This window comes from Rutidosis leptorrhynchoides, chromosome 1 (assembly GCF_046630445.1).
Source record: "Rutidosis leptorrhynchoides isolate AG116_Rl617_1_P2 chromosome 1, CSIRO_AGI_Rlap_v1, whole genome shotgun sequence".
NCBI classification, from domain to species: domain Eukaryota; kingdom Viridiplantae; phylum Streptophyta; class Magnoliopsida; order Asterales; family Asteraceae; genus Rutidosis; species Rutidosis leptorrhynchoides.
This window is the reverse complement of record NC_092333.1, coordinates 643,028,922-643,046,017: the sequence shown is the minus strand read 5'-3', so window position 1 is coordinate 643,046,017 and position 17,096 is coordinate 643,028,922. Positions and strand designations below refer to the sequence as shown.

Here is a 17,096-nt window from a genome sequence, read left to right as displayed (position 1 = left end):
ACTTTTGAATATTTAATAAATATGGTAGTATGCTTTTTCATATACACCCAAATATTAGTAGTGATTATATATATATGTGTAATTCGAAAAATATGAGTGAATATGGTAGTCTGCTTTTGATCAACGCTTAACAAAATAATGAATGTATATGTGTAATTCGCAATCTATGAGTGAATATGATTCTATCAATAATACTGTGTAATTTGGTTAAAAATAGTTTTCCAACAATAATATTTCTTTTAAAAATAAAGATCCAAATCATGAGTGAATATGATTCTAACAATAAGTCAGACTTTGTAATTTAAGAACCCTAAAATAAAAAAAATAAAAAAATAAAAACCTATTAAGCTGCTATAATACGACTGGTTAAAAAAAACCCGAATAAGCTGCTATAATACGACTGCTATAATAATGTGTAATTTGCAACAAGAACCCTGAAATTAAAAGAACCCTAAATTTGTAATAGCAAAACTAAAAAAAGAAAGAAAGAAAAAAAAAAAAAAAGGATAAGCTGCTATAATACGATTGCCAGTAAGAACCCTAAAATTAAAAAACCCTAAATTTGCAATAGCGATTGATCAAATTTGTTGTTAATAACATGTGAATAGCGTTGAAACGACAAGTAATAACAACTAACCCGTGAATTGCGATTGAAGATGATTGAACAGAAGAAAGTCCTGCAAATAAGCTGACATAATTCGACTTTTCTGGTATCACGCAGGTAAATCCTTATGTTGTTGCGAGTGATTGCAGGAGTCGATGACCCGAGGCGATTACATGTTCCGATTGATTGTAGGTGGCGATTAAACCAACTGGCGATTGTAGGTGTCGACTCAATTTGTTTTTAATTCCCCTTATTTTTGTTAATCTACCGGCAATATCGGAAGGAAAGTTGTGATATTATAATTATATTCAAGGGCGTAAGGAATGGGTAGTTGATGGTAATTTCCTAGATTAATGGTTGAGATTAGGGAAAAATTTTAAATATATCTTTTTATTGACTTTATTATAATGTATAGTAGGGATAGGGATAGGGATAGGGATAGGGATAGGGATAGGTTGTAAATAGAAAATCAGAAAAAGTGGGAAAACAGACTTTTCCAGATATATTCTCTTTGGGTATTTATTAGTGTGTTTGTTGTATTTATCATATGTGAGTAATGATGTGAATTCAACAATTTGTTTGAAATTCAAAGAACAATCAGAGCGTAATCACGTGTGATTGACTATCATATTTTTTTTCAATTTTTTTTTTTCAAAATATAGTTCATTTATATTTTTTTAATTTAATTTTTTTTGAATTAGCCCGATTTAGAGTTTAGAGTTTTAGGTTTAATCCCTAAACCTTAAACCATTCGTGTTAAAAACTAAATTTAAACCCTAAATCTAAACCTAAAACCCTAATTTCTAAACCCCAATTTCTAAATTTTAATTTCTAAACCCTAATTGCTAAATCTAAACCCTAAAGGGTTTAGGGTTAAGGAAGTTATCACATGTGAACCAAATTCTGGAGTAGGTTACAAGTGAATGTCGCACTCTGATTGGTCTCTTAAATTTCAAATAAATTGTTGAATTCAAATGAATATTAGTCTTCTCGGCCAATATATCAGTTAAGAGTTTTTGAGTACAACTTATAACAATTAGTGTGAACTCAGATCAATAAAGACGAGAATAGTTATGAATTGCATAGTGTGGCTACCCTTACGCGAAGATATCAAGGGGCAGTTGCCCCCTCAAAAGTAACAATTTATGATAATGATGATGTAGAGAGACGTACTTTTATACAACACTAATCTATATTATCTATATAAATTGTAAAGATCGGAATATTGAAGGTATACAGCTGTCATGGGTGCACGTGAGCTGCACGTGCAAGATTAAAAAAAAATGGTATCACATGCTTTCCACGTGACAACTTAGTCATCCTTCGTTTCTGTTTAGCCTCCACCAGAAGTAGTTAGCTTGTTCAGGTGTTAGATGTTAAATAACAGAAATTGTATCAGTTAGTAGTTAGTTTTGATTGTTGTAACAGCACTTTCCCTCTCTCAATTTCTGTAATAGTGATTCATGTACACTTTGGCTATTGATTTCGCAATTGTTCTTATTCTCGAAATTGCCCGATCATAGCTGTTGTAGTTACGATTTGATTGAACTAGGTTTAATCAAATCAATTGGTATCAGAGCCACCTGCGGCCGATTTCAATTTGATTCAGTCAAAATCCGAAATTAGGGTTTCAATTTTTTTTCTCCTGACGATGGTGATGGCGACGAGATCAGGAGATGAAGCGCTGGAATCAATTAGGGCTACAATAGCAGAGATGAATCAAACGATGATTGATATGAATGCACGCACAAATGAACGAATTGATGCAGTGTTGCTTGAGCATCAATATTTCACTAATGAACTTCACCAATTCAGAAATGGTGATCGACAAGGAAATAGAGGAAACCAGCAATTGACACGTTTGACCGGATTAGAGTTTCCTAAGTTTGAAGGAAGTGATGTAAAGGGATGGCTTTATCGATGTAATCAGTTTTTTACAGTCGATCATGTAGAAGAACACAAAAAGGTCCGAATCGCATCCATTCACATGTATGACAAAGCGTTAACGTGGCACCAACAATTCGTTCGAATTAATGGTGAACACATAGGCTGGGCAGTATATGAAGATGCGTTATTGAAGAGATTCGGTACCACAGTTGAAGATCCGTTAAACGGGAATGGTTCAAGCTTATTATGAAGAATATGAGTTGTTATTGAACAAGGTAGAACTAACTCAGCAACAGATGATCAGCTTCTTTTTAGGGGGTTTACAAAAGGAGATAGAGTTAATGGTTCGAATGTTTAATCCAAGATCACTAGAAGATGCATTTCGATTAGCTAAACTTCAAGAAGATACACTAGCAGCATCTAAGAAGAGGTATAATTCTATTTTACCTGCACCAAAATCTTATTCAAATAGTTATATGGCAAGAAACAGTTATTCGACACCACCAAGCACGTCTAAGATAGCTGAGTTAACTGGAGTTGAAAAGCAGTTAACTTTGACAAATACACCCCATAGCAGTGTACCTAAAAACAGTGATCAATTTTCCACTAAAAAGCGTTTGTCACAAAAGGAGTATGAAGAAAAAAGGGCTAAAATCCTTTGTTTTTATTGTGATCAACGATATACACCGGGTCATAAGTGTAGTGGCCAATTGTATGCTTTAGAAGTAATGGGACCCGAAGAAGAATTAGATGATTTTGAGGTACAAGATTCTGAGCAGGGTGTCGAATTGGATGGGGCAGGTTATGGTGGGGAAGGATCAAACTTACCTCATATTTCTTTAAATGCTTTGAATGGTACAAGCACATATCAAACCATGAGAGTAGTGGGTCGAATTAACAATCAAAAAGTGCACATTTTGATCGATTCGGGTAGTACGCACAATTTCTTAGATTTGGGTACCGGTAAACGTTTGGGGTGTCGATTGAAAGCTATAGATCCGTTGTAGGTTGGCGTTCCAGGAGGTAACCAAATCGTTAGTACGTCGGAATGTGAACATTTCTCTTGGTCTATAGATGGTCATAGTTTTTCAAGTAATATGATGTTATTGCCTTTGGGAGGTTGATAAATGGTGTTGGGCATACAATGGTTGGAAACATTGGGCAATATTACTTGGAATTTTGAAAAATTACAAATGATGTTTATGTATAAGGGCAAAAAGGTGGCATTACAGGGACTTAGTCGAGTTGCAGCTAAGTGGTCGAATGGGAAAAACTTGTCTAAAAGTGTAGCACACTCGCAAGTTCATTTAAATGCAATGTATGTTTGCATTTACCGGCTATGTTGTGTTCAATGGATGCTCAAAAACAGCAGCAAGCAGTAGCCAATTTGCCATATTATTTGGATCCTTTACTCAAGGAATATGAAGATGTGTTTCAAGTCCCAACACAATTACCTCCCAACAGAGCCTGTGATCACAGAATACCATTAATGGAGGGTACTCAACCTATTAATATTCGACCATATCGTCACCCACCGACCCAAAAAGATGCAATCGAAAGTATGGTTGATGAATTGTTGGAATCTGGTGTCATTCGACCTAGCCAAAGTCCGTTTTCGGCTCCCATTGTTATGGTTAAGAAAAAAGATGGCACTTGGCGTATGTGCGTGGATTATCGGCAACTCAACAAGCATACGATAAAAGATAAATTTTATTAGTCCACGGATATACACAGTCAACATTGACTTAGCATGTATTTAGTATCTATCTGTTTAGCATATATTTAGCTAGAGTTGAGTATACTTCCTAGTTTAGAGGATAGTTGGTTAGATTATCTCTGTATAAAATAGATGCACGATGTACTTGAAAAACATACAGAAAAATACAATTCAACAGAGAATTCATAATTCATATTACTTATATGGTATCAGAGCAATCTTATTCATCTCCTTCCTAATTCGATCTCTGTCTTCACATCTTCCACAATTCACAACATGTCTTCTGAACTCACCAAACTCCAACCAATCAATCACATACTTCATTCTGTTCCCATTAAACTCGACTTACATGATAGTCAATACAATACCTGGAGTGAACTCTTCAAAATCCACTGCAAAGCACACGATGTGCTTGCCCATCTCACCTCTGAAACAATACCTGCTTCTTCTTCTACAAAGGCTGTCGAAATCACTCAAGCCGAATGGGATCGCCAAGATGCCATTGTTCTTCAGTGGCTTTATGCAACCGTTTCCAAAGGCCTCCTACGAATCATCATGGAACCTGATCAAACTGCAATGAAGGCTTGGGATCGACTGAAGAGCGTATTCCATGACAACAAACACACTCGAGCACTCGCCCTTTTGAATCAATTCACCAATTGCAAATTGGATAATTTTCCAAACGTTTCTGCCTACTGTGAAGAGCTTAAAAACCTTGCCGATCAACTTGCAGATGTCGACTCCAAAGTCTCGCCTGAAAACCTAGTCTTACAATTGGTGGCGGGTCTCAATGAAAACTATAGCACAATTGCAACCAACATAAATCAAATGGAAAAATTACCCTCCTTTTACGATGCTCGATCTAAATTAATCCTGGAAGAAACCATGAAAGCTCGTCAGGCAGCCATGAATCAACCCAATTCAGCCTTAATTGCTACAAATGAGTCAAAAGACAACTCGGGTTTCAACCCTAGTTCACGAGATTTTAATTCTTTTCGTGGTCGCGGTCGTGGTCGGAATAGCAACAGGGGTGGTAGACAAAATGGTCGTGGCCGTGGTAGAAGCTCCGGTAACGGGTGGAATGGTGTTAACAATGGCTACGGTGGTGGTTATGGTTTCGGTGGTGGTAATGGCTTTAGTGGTGGTACGGGTTGGAATAACAGCAACAACAATTGGACTCCACCTTATCATTTGCAAAGACCCAACAATTATAACAACTGGGCCCCTGGTTCTAACGGGTCTAGTAACCAATCTTACACTCCTTGGGCTGGTAACAGCTCGCCTTGCCCATATCCCACCACTAATTGGGCTCGTCCAAACCAGAACAGCCCAGGATTACTTGGCCCACGTCCACAGGCCAATTTAGCCACTACAAGTCCTTCACCCTCGGGTACACCTACTGATATTGAACATGCAATGTATACCATGACTATGAACCCACCCGATAACAATTGGTACATGGATTCAGGAGCCTCTTCACACATGTCAGGTAATCGAGGTACTCTCTCTCCCTATTTTAATTTGAGCATTCCGAAACATATTCTCGTTGGTAATGGCAATACACTTCCCATTCGTGGCATTGGACACACGACACTACCTAATCCCTATCCACCCCTCCATTTAAACAATGTACTACACGTTCCACACATAATTAAAAACCTTCTTTCTGTTAGGAAATTAACTACTGATAATAATCTCGCACTTACATTTGACCCATTTGGTTTTACTGTGAAGGATTTCAGGACAGGGATCCCTCTTATGAGATGTGATAGCACTGGAGACCTATACCCACTCACCCACTCTGCTGCTCAACAACTCAACTCACCATCTACGTTTATTGCTTTGTCTCAAGATATTTGGCATCACCGACTAGGACATCCTGGCGCCAATATTCTTCGTTTACTTCAAAATAATAAGTCTATTGTTAGTTCAAATAATAAAGATTCTCTGTTTTGCGAATCTTGTGTTTTAGGGAAACATATTAAATTACCTTTTGCTAATTCAACATCGACTACTAAAACACCTTTTGAAATTGTGCATAGCGACATATGGACTTCCCCAATCCTTAGCTCGTCCGGTCACAAATATTATGTGTTCTTCCTTGATGATTATACCAACTATCTTTGGACTTTTCCCATTGGAAACAAATCACAAGTCTACAATATCTTTGTCCAATTTCACAAATACGTACAAACCCAATTTACATTACAAATTAAATCTCTACAATGTGATAATGGTACCGAATTTAACAACAACTTATTTCACACCTTTTGCAAACAAAATGGTATCTTGTTCCGTTTCTCATGTCCTCACACCTCCCCACAAAACGGCAAAGCCGAACGAAAAATACGCGCCATTAACAATATCATTCGCACCCTCCTCTCACATAGCTCGACTCCTCCTTCGTTCTGGCACCATGCACTTGACACGGCAACCTACTTACTCAACATCCTACCCACTAAAGTCCTCAACAACCTCACGCCCACCCATCGCCTCTATAATCGCCAACCTACTTATGATCACCTTCGTACCTTCGGGTGTCAATGTTTTCCCCTCATTCCCTCCACCACCATCCACAAATTACAACCCCGATCCAAACCGTGTATTTTTCTCGGCTATCCACTTGCCCATAGAGGCTACAAATGCTACGATCCCTCCACACGACGCATCATTATCTCCCGACATGTCCTATTTAATGAAGAATGTTTCCCATTTTCCTCCGACAAAAATTCACCCGACATTTCTTATGAATTCCTACACCAGAATATTTTCTATCTACCTACACCTACTCCTACACCACCCTCCTGCTCACAGACAACTCCTGCTCAGGCTCAACAGGCCCAATCTCACACTTCCTGCTCATCGGTCCAACCTGTATCCAATCTACCCACACCACCTTCTGTGCATGCCTCTACTGTCCACGATACACAATCACCTTCTAGTCCTCATGCACATGCATCTCCTCCCAATACCTTCTGTTCATCTCCTATTTCTCATGCAGAACCATCTAATACTCATGATCAGCAGCCATCACCACCCATACCACCGCCACCTCCTACTACTCGCACTATACACACTCGCGGCATGTCCGGTATTCGAAAACCCAACAAAAAATACAACCTCTCCGTCACCTCTGCCCCTTCCCCTTCTCCTATTCCACGAAACCCAATCGAGGGACTTAATGACCCTCACTGGAAGCGTGCCATGACGGAAGAGTTTCATGCTCTTATTAAAAATGGGACTTGGGAACTAGTCCCTCGTACACCTGACATGCATATTATTCGTTCTATGTGGATTTTTAAACATAAATTTCGTGCTAACGGTTCTTTTGAGCGATATAAAGCTCGTTTAGTTGGTGATGGCAGGTCACAACAGGTGGGTATAGATTGTACAGAGACCTTCAGCCCGGTCGTCAAACCGGCTACGATACGCACGGTTCTCAGCTTAGCTCTTCAGAACTCTTGGTCCATTCATCAACTGGATGTTAAAAATGCCTTTTTACATGGTACTCTTTCTGAAACTGTATACATGCATCAGCCTGTCGGTTTTCGTGACAAACAGTATCCGGATCATGTGTGTTATTTGAAGAAATCACTTTATGGGTTAAAACAGGCTCCCCGCGCATGGTACCAAAGATTTGCTGAATACGTTTCTCGGCTTGGTTTTCTTCATAGCAAATGTGATCACTCGTTATTTATTTACAAACATGGACACGACACAGCTTATATCTTGTTATATGTAGATGACATAATCCTAACAGCATCTTCCACGGCTCTTAAAAATAGGATAATGCAACACCTAGACACCGAATTTGCCATGACTGATCTCGGCTTAATTAGCTCGTTTCTCGGCATCTCCGTGACACACACTCCAACAGGCTTGTTTCTTAATCAGGCTAACTATGCTCGTGATATACTTGAACGGGCGGATATGTTGTATTGCAAATCTGCCAAAACTCCCGTGGATACGAAATCCAAACTTAGTTCACGAGCAGGACCCGCGTATCATGATCCTTCATTTTTTCGCAGCATGGCCGGTGCTCTTCAATATCTGACATTTACTCGACCCGATATCTCTTACGCGGTACAACAAATTTGTCTTCATATGCATGCACCGCACGACGGTCATATGGGTGCTCTGAAACGCATCTTACGGTATATTCACGGGACAATTGATCACGGTATTTTTCTTAGCAAATGTCAATCCCGTTCTCTTGTTGCCTATACGGATGCAGATTGGGCGGGATGCCCCGATACACGGCGGTCAACTTCCGGATATTGTGTCTATTTGGGTGATAACTTGATTTCTTGGTCCTCCAAACGACAACCCACGTTATCACGGTCAAGCGCCGAAGCCGAATATCGAGGGGTAGCCAATGTGGTGTCTGAATCGTGTTGGCTTCGTAATCTCCTACTTGAACTTCATCACCCGATCCAAAAAGCCACCATCGTTTATTGTGATAACGTTAGTGCCATTTTTCTCTCGAGCAATCCCGTTCAACATCAAAGGACCAAACACGTTGAGCTCGATATTCACTTTGTTCGTGAATGTGTTGCCCGTGGTCAAGTTCGTGTATTTCATGTTCCATCTCGCTATCAGGTAGCCGACATCTTCACCAAAGGACTTCCGCTTGTATTGTTCAACGACTTTCGAGACACTCTCAACGTTCGTCCACCTCCCGTATCGAGTGCGGGGGAGTATTAGTCCACGGATATACACAGTCAACATTGACTTAGCATGTATTTAGTATCTATCTGTTTAGCATATATTTAGCTAGAGTTGAGTATACTTCCTAGTTTAGAGGATAGTTGGTTAGATTATCTCTGTATAAAATAGATGCACGATGTACTTGAAAAACATACAGAAAAATACAATTCAACAGAGAATTCATAATTCATATTACTTATAAATTTCCTATTCCAATCATCGAAGAACTCATAGATGAACTGAGTGGTTCGAAAGTATTTTCAAAGCTTGATCTTCGATCGGGGTATCATCAAATTCGTATGTTTGATGATGACATTGCAAAAACGGCTTTTAGAACGCATACGGGTCACTACGAATTTTTGGTGATGCCTTTCGGTTTAACAAACGCACCATCAACGTTTCAGTCCTTGATGAATGATGTATTCAGGCCCTATTTACGCAAGTACACGTTGGTTTTTTTCGATGACATACTTGTATATAGTGCAAGTCTTGAAGAACATGAGGAGCATCTGCGTTTAGTTTTGCAGACTATGCGTTCACATACTCTATTTGCTAAGAAAACAAAGTGTGTATTTGCTACTTCGGAGGTTGAATACTTGGGGCATATTATATCAAAAGATGGAGTTGCAACTGATCCAAAGAAAGTTGAAGCGATGGTAACATGGCCTGAACCGAAATCTCTTAAGCAACTACGTGGGTTCTTAGGGTTAACCGGTTATTATCGAAGGTTTATCAAGGGTTACGCTTCTATAAGCCAACCCCTTACAAGATTGTTAAAAAAGGATGCCTTCTGCTGGGATCAGGAAGCACAAACTGCATTTTCGGTGTTAAAGGTTGCGATGCAAAAAGCACCTGTTTTGGCTTTACCCAATTTCGAAGAGGAGTTTGTGGTCGAAACTGATGCATCAGGATATGGCATTGGTGCAGTTTTACAACAACGTGGGCACCCGATTGCTTACTTGAGTAAAACACTTTCCAAACGACATCAATCCTTGTCTACGTACGAAAAAGAATTTCTAGCTGTTATCTATGCTCTAGAACGTTGGCGTGGGTACCTATTAGATCGACACTTCAAAATTCAAACGGATCACGTGAGCTTGAAACATCTTTTAGATCAACGCATTTCAACTCCCACACAAATGAAATGGCTTCCAAAGTTGATGGGGTATGATTACGAAATCGTATATAAAAAGGGTGTTGACAATGGTGCCGCGGATGCTTTGTCACGAGTTGATCATGGAAGCCAATTGTTTACAATGTGTGTAACTTCCATCTTAACTGATATTGAAAACAAGGTGATGCAAAGTGTGGATAAAGATGTCGATTTGCAGCAGTTAAAATCAAAACTGAGTTTGGATCCTACTTCTTCAAGACACTATGCCATTATTAATGGCCGATTAACAAGAAAATCTCGAATGGTGGTTGGTAATGATTCACTGTTACGCAAAGCAATTGTTCAACACTTTCACGATGATGCTTGTGGAGGACATTCGGGGGTCAGTGCAACATTTCAAAAAGTTCACTCTTGTTTCTACTGGAAAAAAATGCGCACCTTTATTAAACAATACATCAGAGAATGTGTTATTTGTCAGAGATGTAAAGCCGATTTGAGCATGTACCCAGGTTTACTCCAACCACTTCCGATTCCCGAACGTATCTGGACCGATATTTCAATGGACTTTATTGAAGGTTTACCCTTGTCGGCGGGTAAAACGGTCATTTTTGTAGTGGTTGACCGCTTAAGTAAATATGCACATTTCTGTCCTATGGCGCATCCGTTCACAGCAGGTCACGTTGCCAAGGCGTTCCTTGATACCATTTATCGATTACATGGCTTACCTAAAGTCATTGTAAGTGATCGCGACAAAGTTTTCATGAGCTTATTTTGGAAAGAACTTTTCAAATTACTTAAAGTGAGCCTTCATTTCTCAACGGCATACCACCCACAAACAGATGGACAAACGGAAAGTGTTAACAAAGGATTGGAATGCTACTTACGATGTATGACTTCGGACAAACCAAAGGATTGGACACATTGGTTGTCTCTTGCCGAATATTGGTATAATACCAATTTCCATCATTCGGCTAACACCACCCCATATGAAATTGTCTATGGCCAAAAACCCCCTACCCCAATTACATATACTCCTGGAGAGAGCAGAGTTGAATTAGTTGATCGCACATTGACAGCTCGTGAAAATGCCATCTCAGTTTTAAAGTTTCACCTTCAACGTGCTCGGGAACGAATGAAAGTGTTTGCAGATCGTAAACGCACTGATCGAGTTTTTGCTGTTAACAATTGGGTATTTGTCAAGTTGCAACCCTATCGTCAAGTCACATTAAGAGGGGGAAAACAGCATAAACTCTCACCAAAATATTATGGACCATTTCGTATTCTCGAACGAGTGGGAGCTGTAGCTTACAAATTGCAATTACCTGATGAATCGCGCATTCATTCCGTATTCCATGTGTCTCAATTGAAACCTTATAAAAGTCAATCCCCACCTATTATGGGATGGTTAGCACAGGTCAATGACGATGGGCTCCTATCTCCTGTACCATATAAGATTCTGGAACACAAGTTGATGAAGAAACACAACAGAGGTGTCATCTATGTACTAATTCAGTGGCAAAATGGGAGTGTTGAGGATGCTACTTGGGAACCAGTTGATGACATTATTCAACGATTTCCAGCTTTTGATGTTTACTCTACTAATTCTTGAGGACAAGAATTGTTCAAGAAGGGGGGATTGTCATGGGTGCACGTGAGCTGCACGTGCAAGATTTAAAAAAAAAATGGTATCACATGCTTTCCACGTGACAACTTAGTCATCCTTCGTTTCTGTTTAGCCTCCACCAGAAGTAGTTAGCTTGTTCAGGTGTTAGATGTTAAATAACAGAAATTGTATCAGTTAGTAGTTAGTTTTGATTGTTGTAACAGCACTTTCCCTCTCTCAATTTCTGTAATAGTGATTCATGTACACTTTGGCTATTGATTTCGCAATTGTTCTTATTCTCGAAATTGCCCGATCATAGCTGTTGTAGTTACGATTTGATTGAACTAGGTTTATTGGCGACTTGACTGACTCTTAGAGCCTAAATTAAATTTCAGGCAGGATTTAAAACCCATGGAAATTTAATTTTACCATTTTCATGGCGTCTCAATTTTATTTTTTATTTTATTTTATTTTTTAAAAAACATTTTCCTACTTATTGGCCGGAGGTCCACTCGGAAGCAATCTCTCTATCCGTCGAATAGAGAGAGGGATGATTTTCTCTACTTTTGAGTGTGTTTTCACTCTAGGTGGAGAAATGACTTGACTATTCTCGGATAGGGGAAGGATTGTCTACATCTCACCTCCCCCATACACCACTTATGTGGTATTGGGTTTTGTTGTTGTTGTGGCTGTAGGTTTAATCAAATCAACAGCCATGAGTCATCATGCTTCAAGGGACCATTACCCCCAATACTATTTACAGTCCAATATATCTACACATACACTTGTACCAGGCATGAGATACACATTCATCCTTTTGACCTTATAACTTGTATTTTTCCTACTTTAGCAACTTCATCCCAACTACCCTATCAACTTTAAAATCTTCAGCTTCATTCAGGTCTTCTCACCTAGAGTATCCCATCTTTAAAAGGACCCGAATCCTTGATAAGCTCCGTAACAAGTTTTACCTGTTAAAAACACAGAATCCAACGAAATCAGCCGGAGTTCATATATCATCAATCTAATATTAGTCATTTCAATTCGCGCACTCAACTTGGTTATGATGAGTGAAATAAATTATAGTATGTTACTGCAGGAGTGATAAAATAATGCATTTAAATGTTACAGACACAGTTAGCCTCATGACGCGATTTTAAAAGGTAGAGTTGTTTTATAAGATAAAAACAAGGTTACCTGATCTGTTTCTCGGGACAAGAAGTTGCCAATGACTTGCCTAAAGCCTTCATCAAGTAAATAATGGCAGCTGTAAGTGGTAACAGGCAGGTAACCCCGTTGAATTTTGTGCTCCCCTTGAGCTCCTGCCTCTACTTTTTTAAGATTCAGCTCAATAGCAGCTTCTATTGCCTGTATTATTAAACAAAACCCTAGAATTAGCAATTGAACTTGTGACCCACTTACTTATAAGTAAATGGGTCAACTGGGGTTTATGTATCCTCACTAACGATCCAAACTGCAAACAAGTAAAATAAAATGCTACAAAAGGAAGCACATTGCACCCCGGCACCTGTTACTGTTACGGTAACTATTACTATTATTATCTTTCATTTAAAAAATTATGATTAGACAGAAATTAATAATATTAGAGAGGCCTGAAACGTTTTGATATTTATATAAAATATACAACCCACCCATTTAGCCGCCTCACTAGTCATGCAAGCAATACGCACACACCATTGTTCTCTAATGTAACACGTTATTGAATTCTTATGATCAAACGGTCAAACCCATACCTGATAGTAGCATGCTTCAAAATGTAAACTTGGATAATACACTCGTGGTAAACATCCCCATAACCGCCCATATATAGTATCTCCTCCAATAAGATTAAGGGCTCCAGCAACCACCTCATCACCTTCCTCGGCGACAATTAGCATTACATTATCCCCCATCTTTGACCCCATGATATGAAAAAAATCTCTTGTTAGATAAGCAGTACCCCACCTAAATGAATAACATAATCATTAAGAATAATATTTCGATGGAACTTTCGCCAAAATATATATTCTTTCCGCCCAACATAAAGGAGTACACTTTAGGATTCAATATGAATTTGAAGGGAAAACGTTGCCCATAGTTATTTATAGAAGTTATGAAATAAAAGATTGAAGGATGAGTTATATGTACTTAACTTGTTGTCTGTAGTGTTCCTGTAGAACGTATAAAACGTCTCCCAGTGCTTGGCCTGTTGGTGTAAGAATAGACAAAATAAGATCGAGATTTTATGCAAGGGAAATTATAAATTGTGAATTTTACTGGAGATGCATCAAATCTATTTTGAACTATTCAAGAACGGTGAAGGGAAAGATAAACATCATAGTACACCTTAATTTCGTGACCCCGTAGCCGCTTCATTGTAAGATTTTGAGCAGGTATCTGCAAAAAAAGAGTATTTTATTACAACTTTAATTCTTAGTTGTAAGAAGAGTTAAATTGGCCCCACATGCCCAAACATAGGCATGTAGAACTTGTCTTAGGCATCATGAAAAACTATAACATGTTGAATAAACCTACCTTCTTACGCTCTTGCCGAATATTTTTTCTTTTGCTTTGCTTCATGTCCATCAAGAAATCATCAAAACTGTTAGTGTGAAAAAACACTGTCAATGGGCCATAAGGAATTTTTGCATGAAAGTAGCTGATTGACAATTGGGATCAACATTGTCAATATACATATATAAGTATATAATGTTTGTATAGTAAATAACAAATACTAAACTTAAAGCTTATATCAACCTACAACATTCAGCGTCATGTTTTCTCCTATCATACTCCTCAATGAAGAAAAATGAGAGTACAATAGTAGATACTTTTTGTAACTGATAGTCTAATATATGTTACATACGCACTTTTTGTAATTTCGGTTTTCCCAGTGATACTGCATACCAGTCCTCTGCAAAAACCCTTTGTCCTTCAACGCATGCCATTCGCTTTCAGAAGAAAATGTTATGTGTAATGATGACACTTGAAACTGTCAAAATGCAACTGCAAACTCAAAATTGGCTCATGCAATTACATCTACGAAAATGCCAGGTTACTACATAGACGATATGAATGGCAGATACTAAAAATATCAGGTTACAATGATAATACCTTCATGGCCAAATCCTTCATAGCAGATACTAAAATGTTAAATACTTGATCTTTATATGGAGTGTTACGCACTAAGATCCTTGGACCAGGTACTGGAGTAAAAGGCACACAACATTGTAGCTTTGGGTAATACCTTGACCCGTACCGGTAGTAGGCATCAGCCCATGAATGGTCAAAAACATATTCACCGTATGAATGACTGTGATTAGAAATAAGAAGATATGAGGTGTCTACAGATATGCACATCTTCATAAACCAATAAGGAAATTGCATGTAAAAACCTTTTAAGATAGAGTGGGATCACTCCCAGGATAGTTTTATTTTCGTCCTGTGCAACTATGTGTCGAGGAAGCCATCCTGTTTCCTAAACTACCATCAAACATAAATGCAATGAGTATTGCATTTTTTGTAGAAACAACCTTGAATAAAATAAAAGAAACGAGTTTTCTCTTTAAACTTGTTATAAAGTGATGACAAATAAAATTGATAGTTTATGTATTGATTCAAAGATGGCAAACAACTTTGACAAAATAAAGAGACAGAAATGAACTTACATAAATCCAGTATGGAATCAATCTTACAGGAAATTAACTGTTAAATGCATGATTACCCCTCACCTTAGGTCTAAGTTTATATAACATGATAAATGGGATATATACAGAGAGTAAATACATTCTTAAAACAATATGAACATTATAATTTGTAAGGAGCTTACCTTCACTGCAGAACGTGACTCTTCTAAACTCGAGAGAAAGCCATGAGAAAGAAAGGGATTGAACTGTTCGGGTCCAGTCGCATCGAGACTGCATGCATCCCATTCCTTTGATGAAACTTCCAAAATCGAAGAGACAACAGAAACTGATATGTTTTTAGTTTTCTCTGTGTCTGCTGAATCTTCCTAAATCACAAAGTACATAAGTGCACGCGTATTAATGGAAAAAATTTGGAAACAATGGCTCTCATATGCACCAACATTGATTATAAGCGATAATAATTACAGACCTTGGCGTTAATCTTTGTCGATGTGAAGTTGTCTAACGTGAGATACACGTCAGGAGGATCCACTGCCTTCTTAGATTCCCAGAACAACGCCTTTATTCTAGATGCTTGATTGGTTATACGAGCGTCTTTTCTACATGACAATCCCTATAGTTTAAAAGCATGAAGCACTTTACTAAAACAGGAAACAAAAACAATGCTCGAATGCTCTTCAATAAGCTCTCCCCAAGTTTATGAATAAGTTTTAAAAACAAATTTTATGTTCATAGAAAAAGAATAAAGATTATGCCATGAGAAGTAAATACGCGAGGCAAAATTCTCAAAACCTTGTTTTCTGTAACAATGTAGGGAAACTAGTTTTATGGAGAATATAACATCCAGATAAATCAACTACTAATTCAATAATAAAAAAGCTAAAAATAAAAAAAAAAATGAAATATGATAATAAAAGCATACATAAAACATCCAATAACAGACCACTTTTATACTACATTATAATTGAATTGCTTTATTTTTTCAGTAGATCATTAATTAATGATCGAAAATATTGAAAATGACACATACTACTCGATTCAATTAGTCAGTTATACAGATAAACTACTTCCGAAATCAGCATCGAATTTGAAATTGAAAATGAAATTCAGCTTGTATCATTCAGTCTATAGTGAAGTTGAGTGAACCAGATGTCAAATTATATCTAATCAACAGTATACGTAGACAAAATAGCAGAATACTGATCAATCATATCGAACATAATTGCAAATTTGCAATCTATCTATAGTTACTTGAATCACAAAGCGAACGAAGCTACGATAAACTCGATTTAATCGATATAGTGTGATTATATATAGATATAGGTATAGATATAGATAGACATACATATGTAATTGATATTGATAGTGGTAAATATAACAAAGCGATGATTACTTACATGATTAAAAGAAGCGATGTGACCTAGAAACGGTGACGGACGTACAACGATAGCCATGGCCGTTGCCATGACTTTGGGGATCGCTTGTGACTCGGTTTTAGTGAACACGCGAGTGAGCTACTACTTGTGTGGGTTATGTTGCGACACCACACCAGTGCGCTGAGAAAATAACAATATGTTTATGTTTATTTACTTTTAGTTACGATCCACGTCCGGTATAGTTTCTAGTTTCTACCATGGTTTAATTCATTGATAGGTGTAAACGAGCCTAACTACTTTCTTTCAAATTCTGAATGATCGAACTTAATTAAATATATGAATTGAGAGCTATTTGAGATGAGAGCTCGACTCGTTAAAATCTCAATTTGAGTCGAGCCTAAATAAATTTGAATTCGAGTTTTAACTTATTTTAAATCTAGT

General features: G+C 37.9%; 2 protein-coding genes across 2 annotated transcripts; one reads left to right on the top strand and one right to left on the bottom strand.

Moving 5' to 3' along the window:
• The first annotated feature begins 2,255 nt into the window (after positions 1 to 2,255).
• LOC139849519 (uncharacterized) lies at positions 2,256 to 2,741 on the top strand. Its single transcript, XM_071839168.1, has one exon. The coding sequence runs from the start codon at positions 2,256 to 2,258 to the stop codon at positions 2,739 to 2,741; it is 486 nt and encodes a 161-aa protein (XP_071695269.1).
• Positions 2,742 to 12,417: 9,676 nt separating this feature from the next.
• LOC139885713 (uncharacterized) lies at positions 12,418 to 16,815 on the bottom strand. The gene is made up of 12 exons (XM_071869464.1): positions 16,677 to 16,815; positions 15,749 to 15,892; positions 15,462 to 15,644; positions 15,028 to 15,110; positions 14,747 to 14,945; positions 14,503 to 14,624; positions 14,168 to 14,234; positions 13,979 to 14,029; positions 13,786 to 13,838; positions 13,387 to 13,597; positions 12,830 to 13,000; positions 12,418 to 12,603 (listed from the first exon to the last, which is right to left on the bottom strand). Exons 1-12 carry the CDS (start codon positions 16,743 to 16,745, stop codon positions 12,544 to 12,546), a joined length of 1,413 nt encoding a protein of 470 aa, XP_071725565.1. The 5' UTR covers positions 16,746 to 16,815; the 3' UTR covers positions 12,418 to 12,543.
• Positions 16,816 to 17,096: the final 281 nt, after the last annotated feature.

Bases quoted from the DNA above. Each gene is read 5' to 3' on its own strand.
- LOC139885713 (XM_071869464.1), bottom strand. From the start codon at position 16,745: ATGGCAACGGCCATGGCTATCGTTGTACGTCCGTCACCGTTTCTAGGT. The intron at 13,839-13,978 runs GTGTACTATGAT...TTACACCAACAG, and splicing joins TACGGGGTCACGAAATTAAG to GCCAAGCACTGGGAGACGTT. The intron at 13,001-13,386 runs GTATGGGTTTGA...TTAATAATACAG, and splicing joins TTGAAGCATGCTACTATCAG to GCAATAGAAGCTGCTATTGA.
- LOC139849519 (XM_071839168.1), top strand. From the start codon at position 2,256: ATGGTGATGGCGACGAGATCAGGAGATGAAGCGCTGGAATCAATTAGG.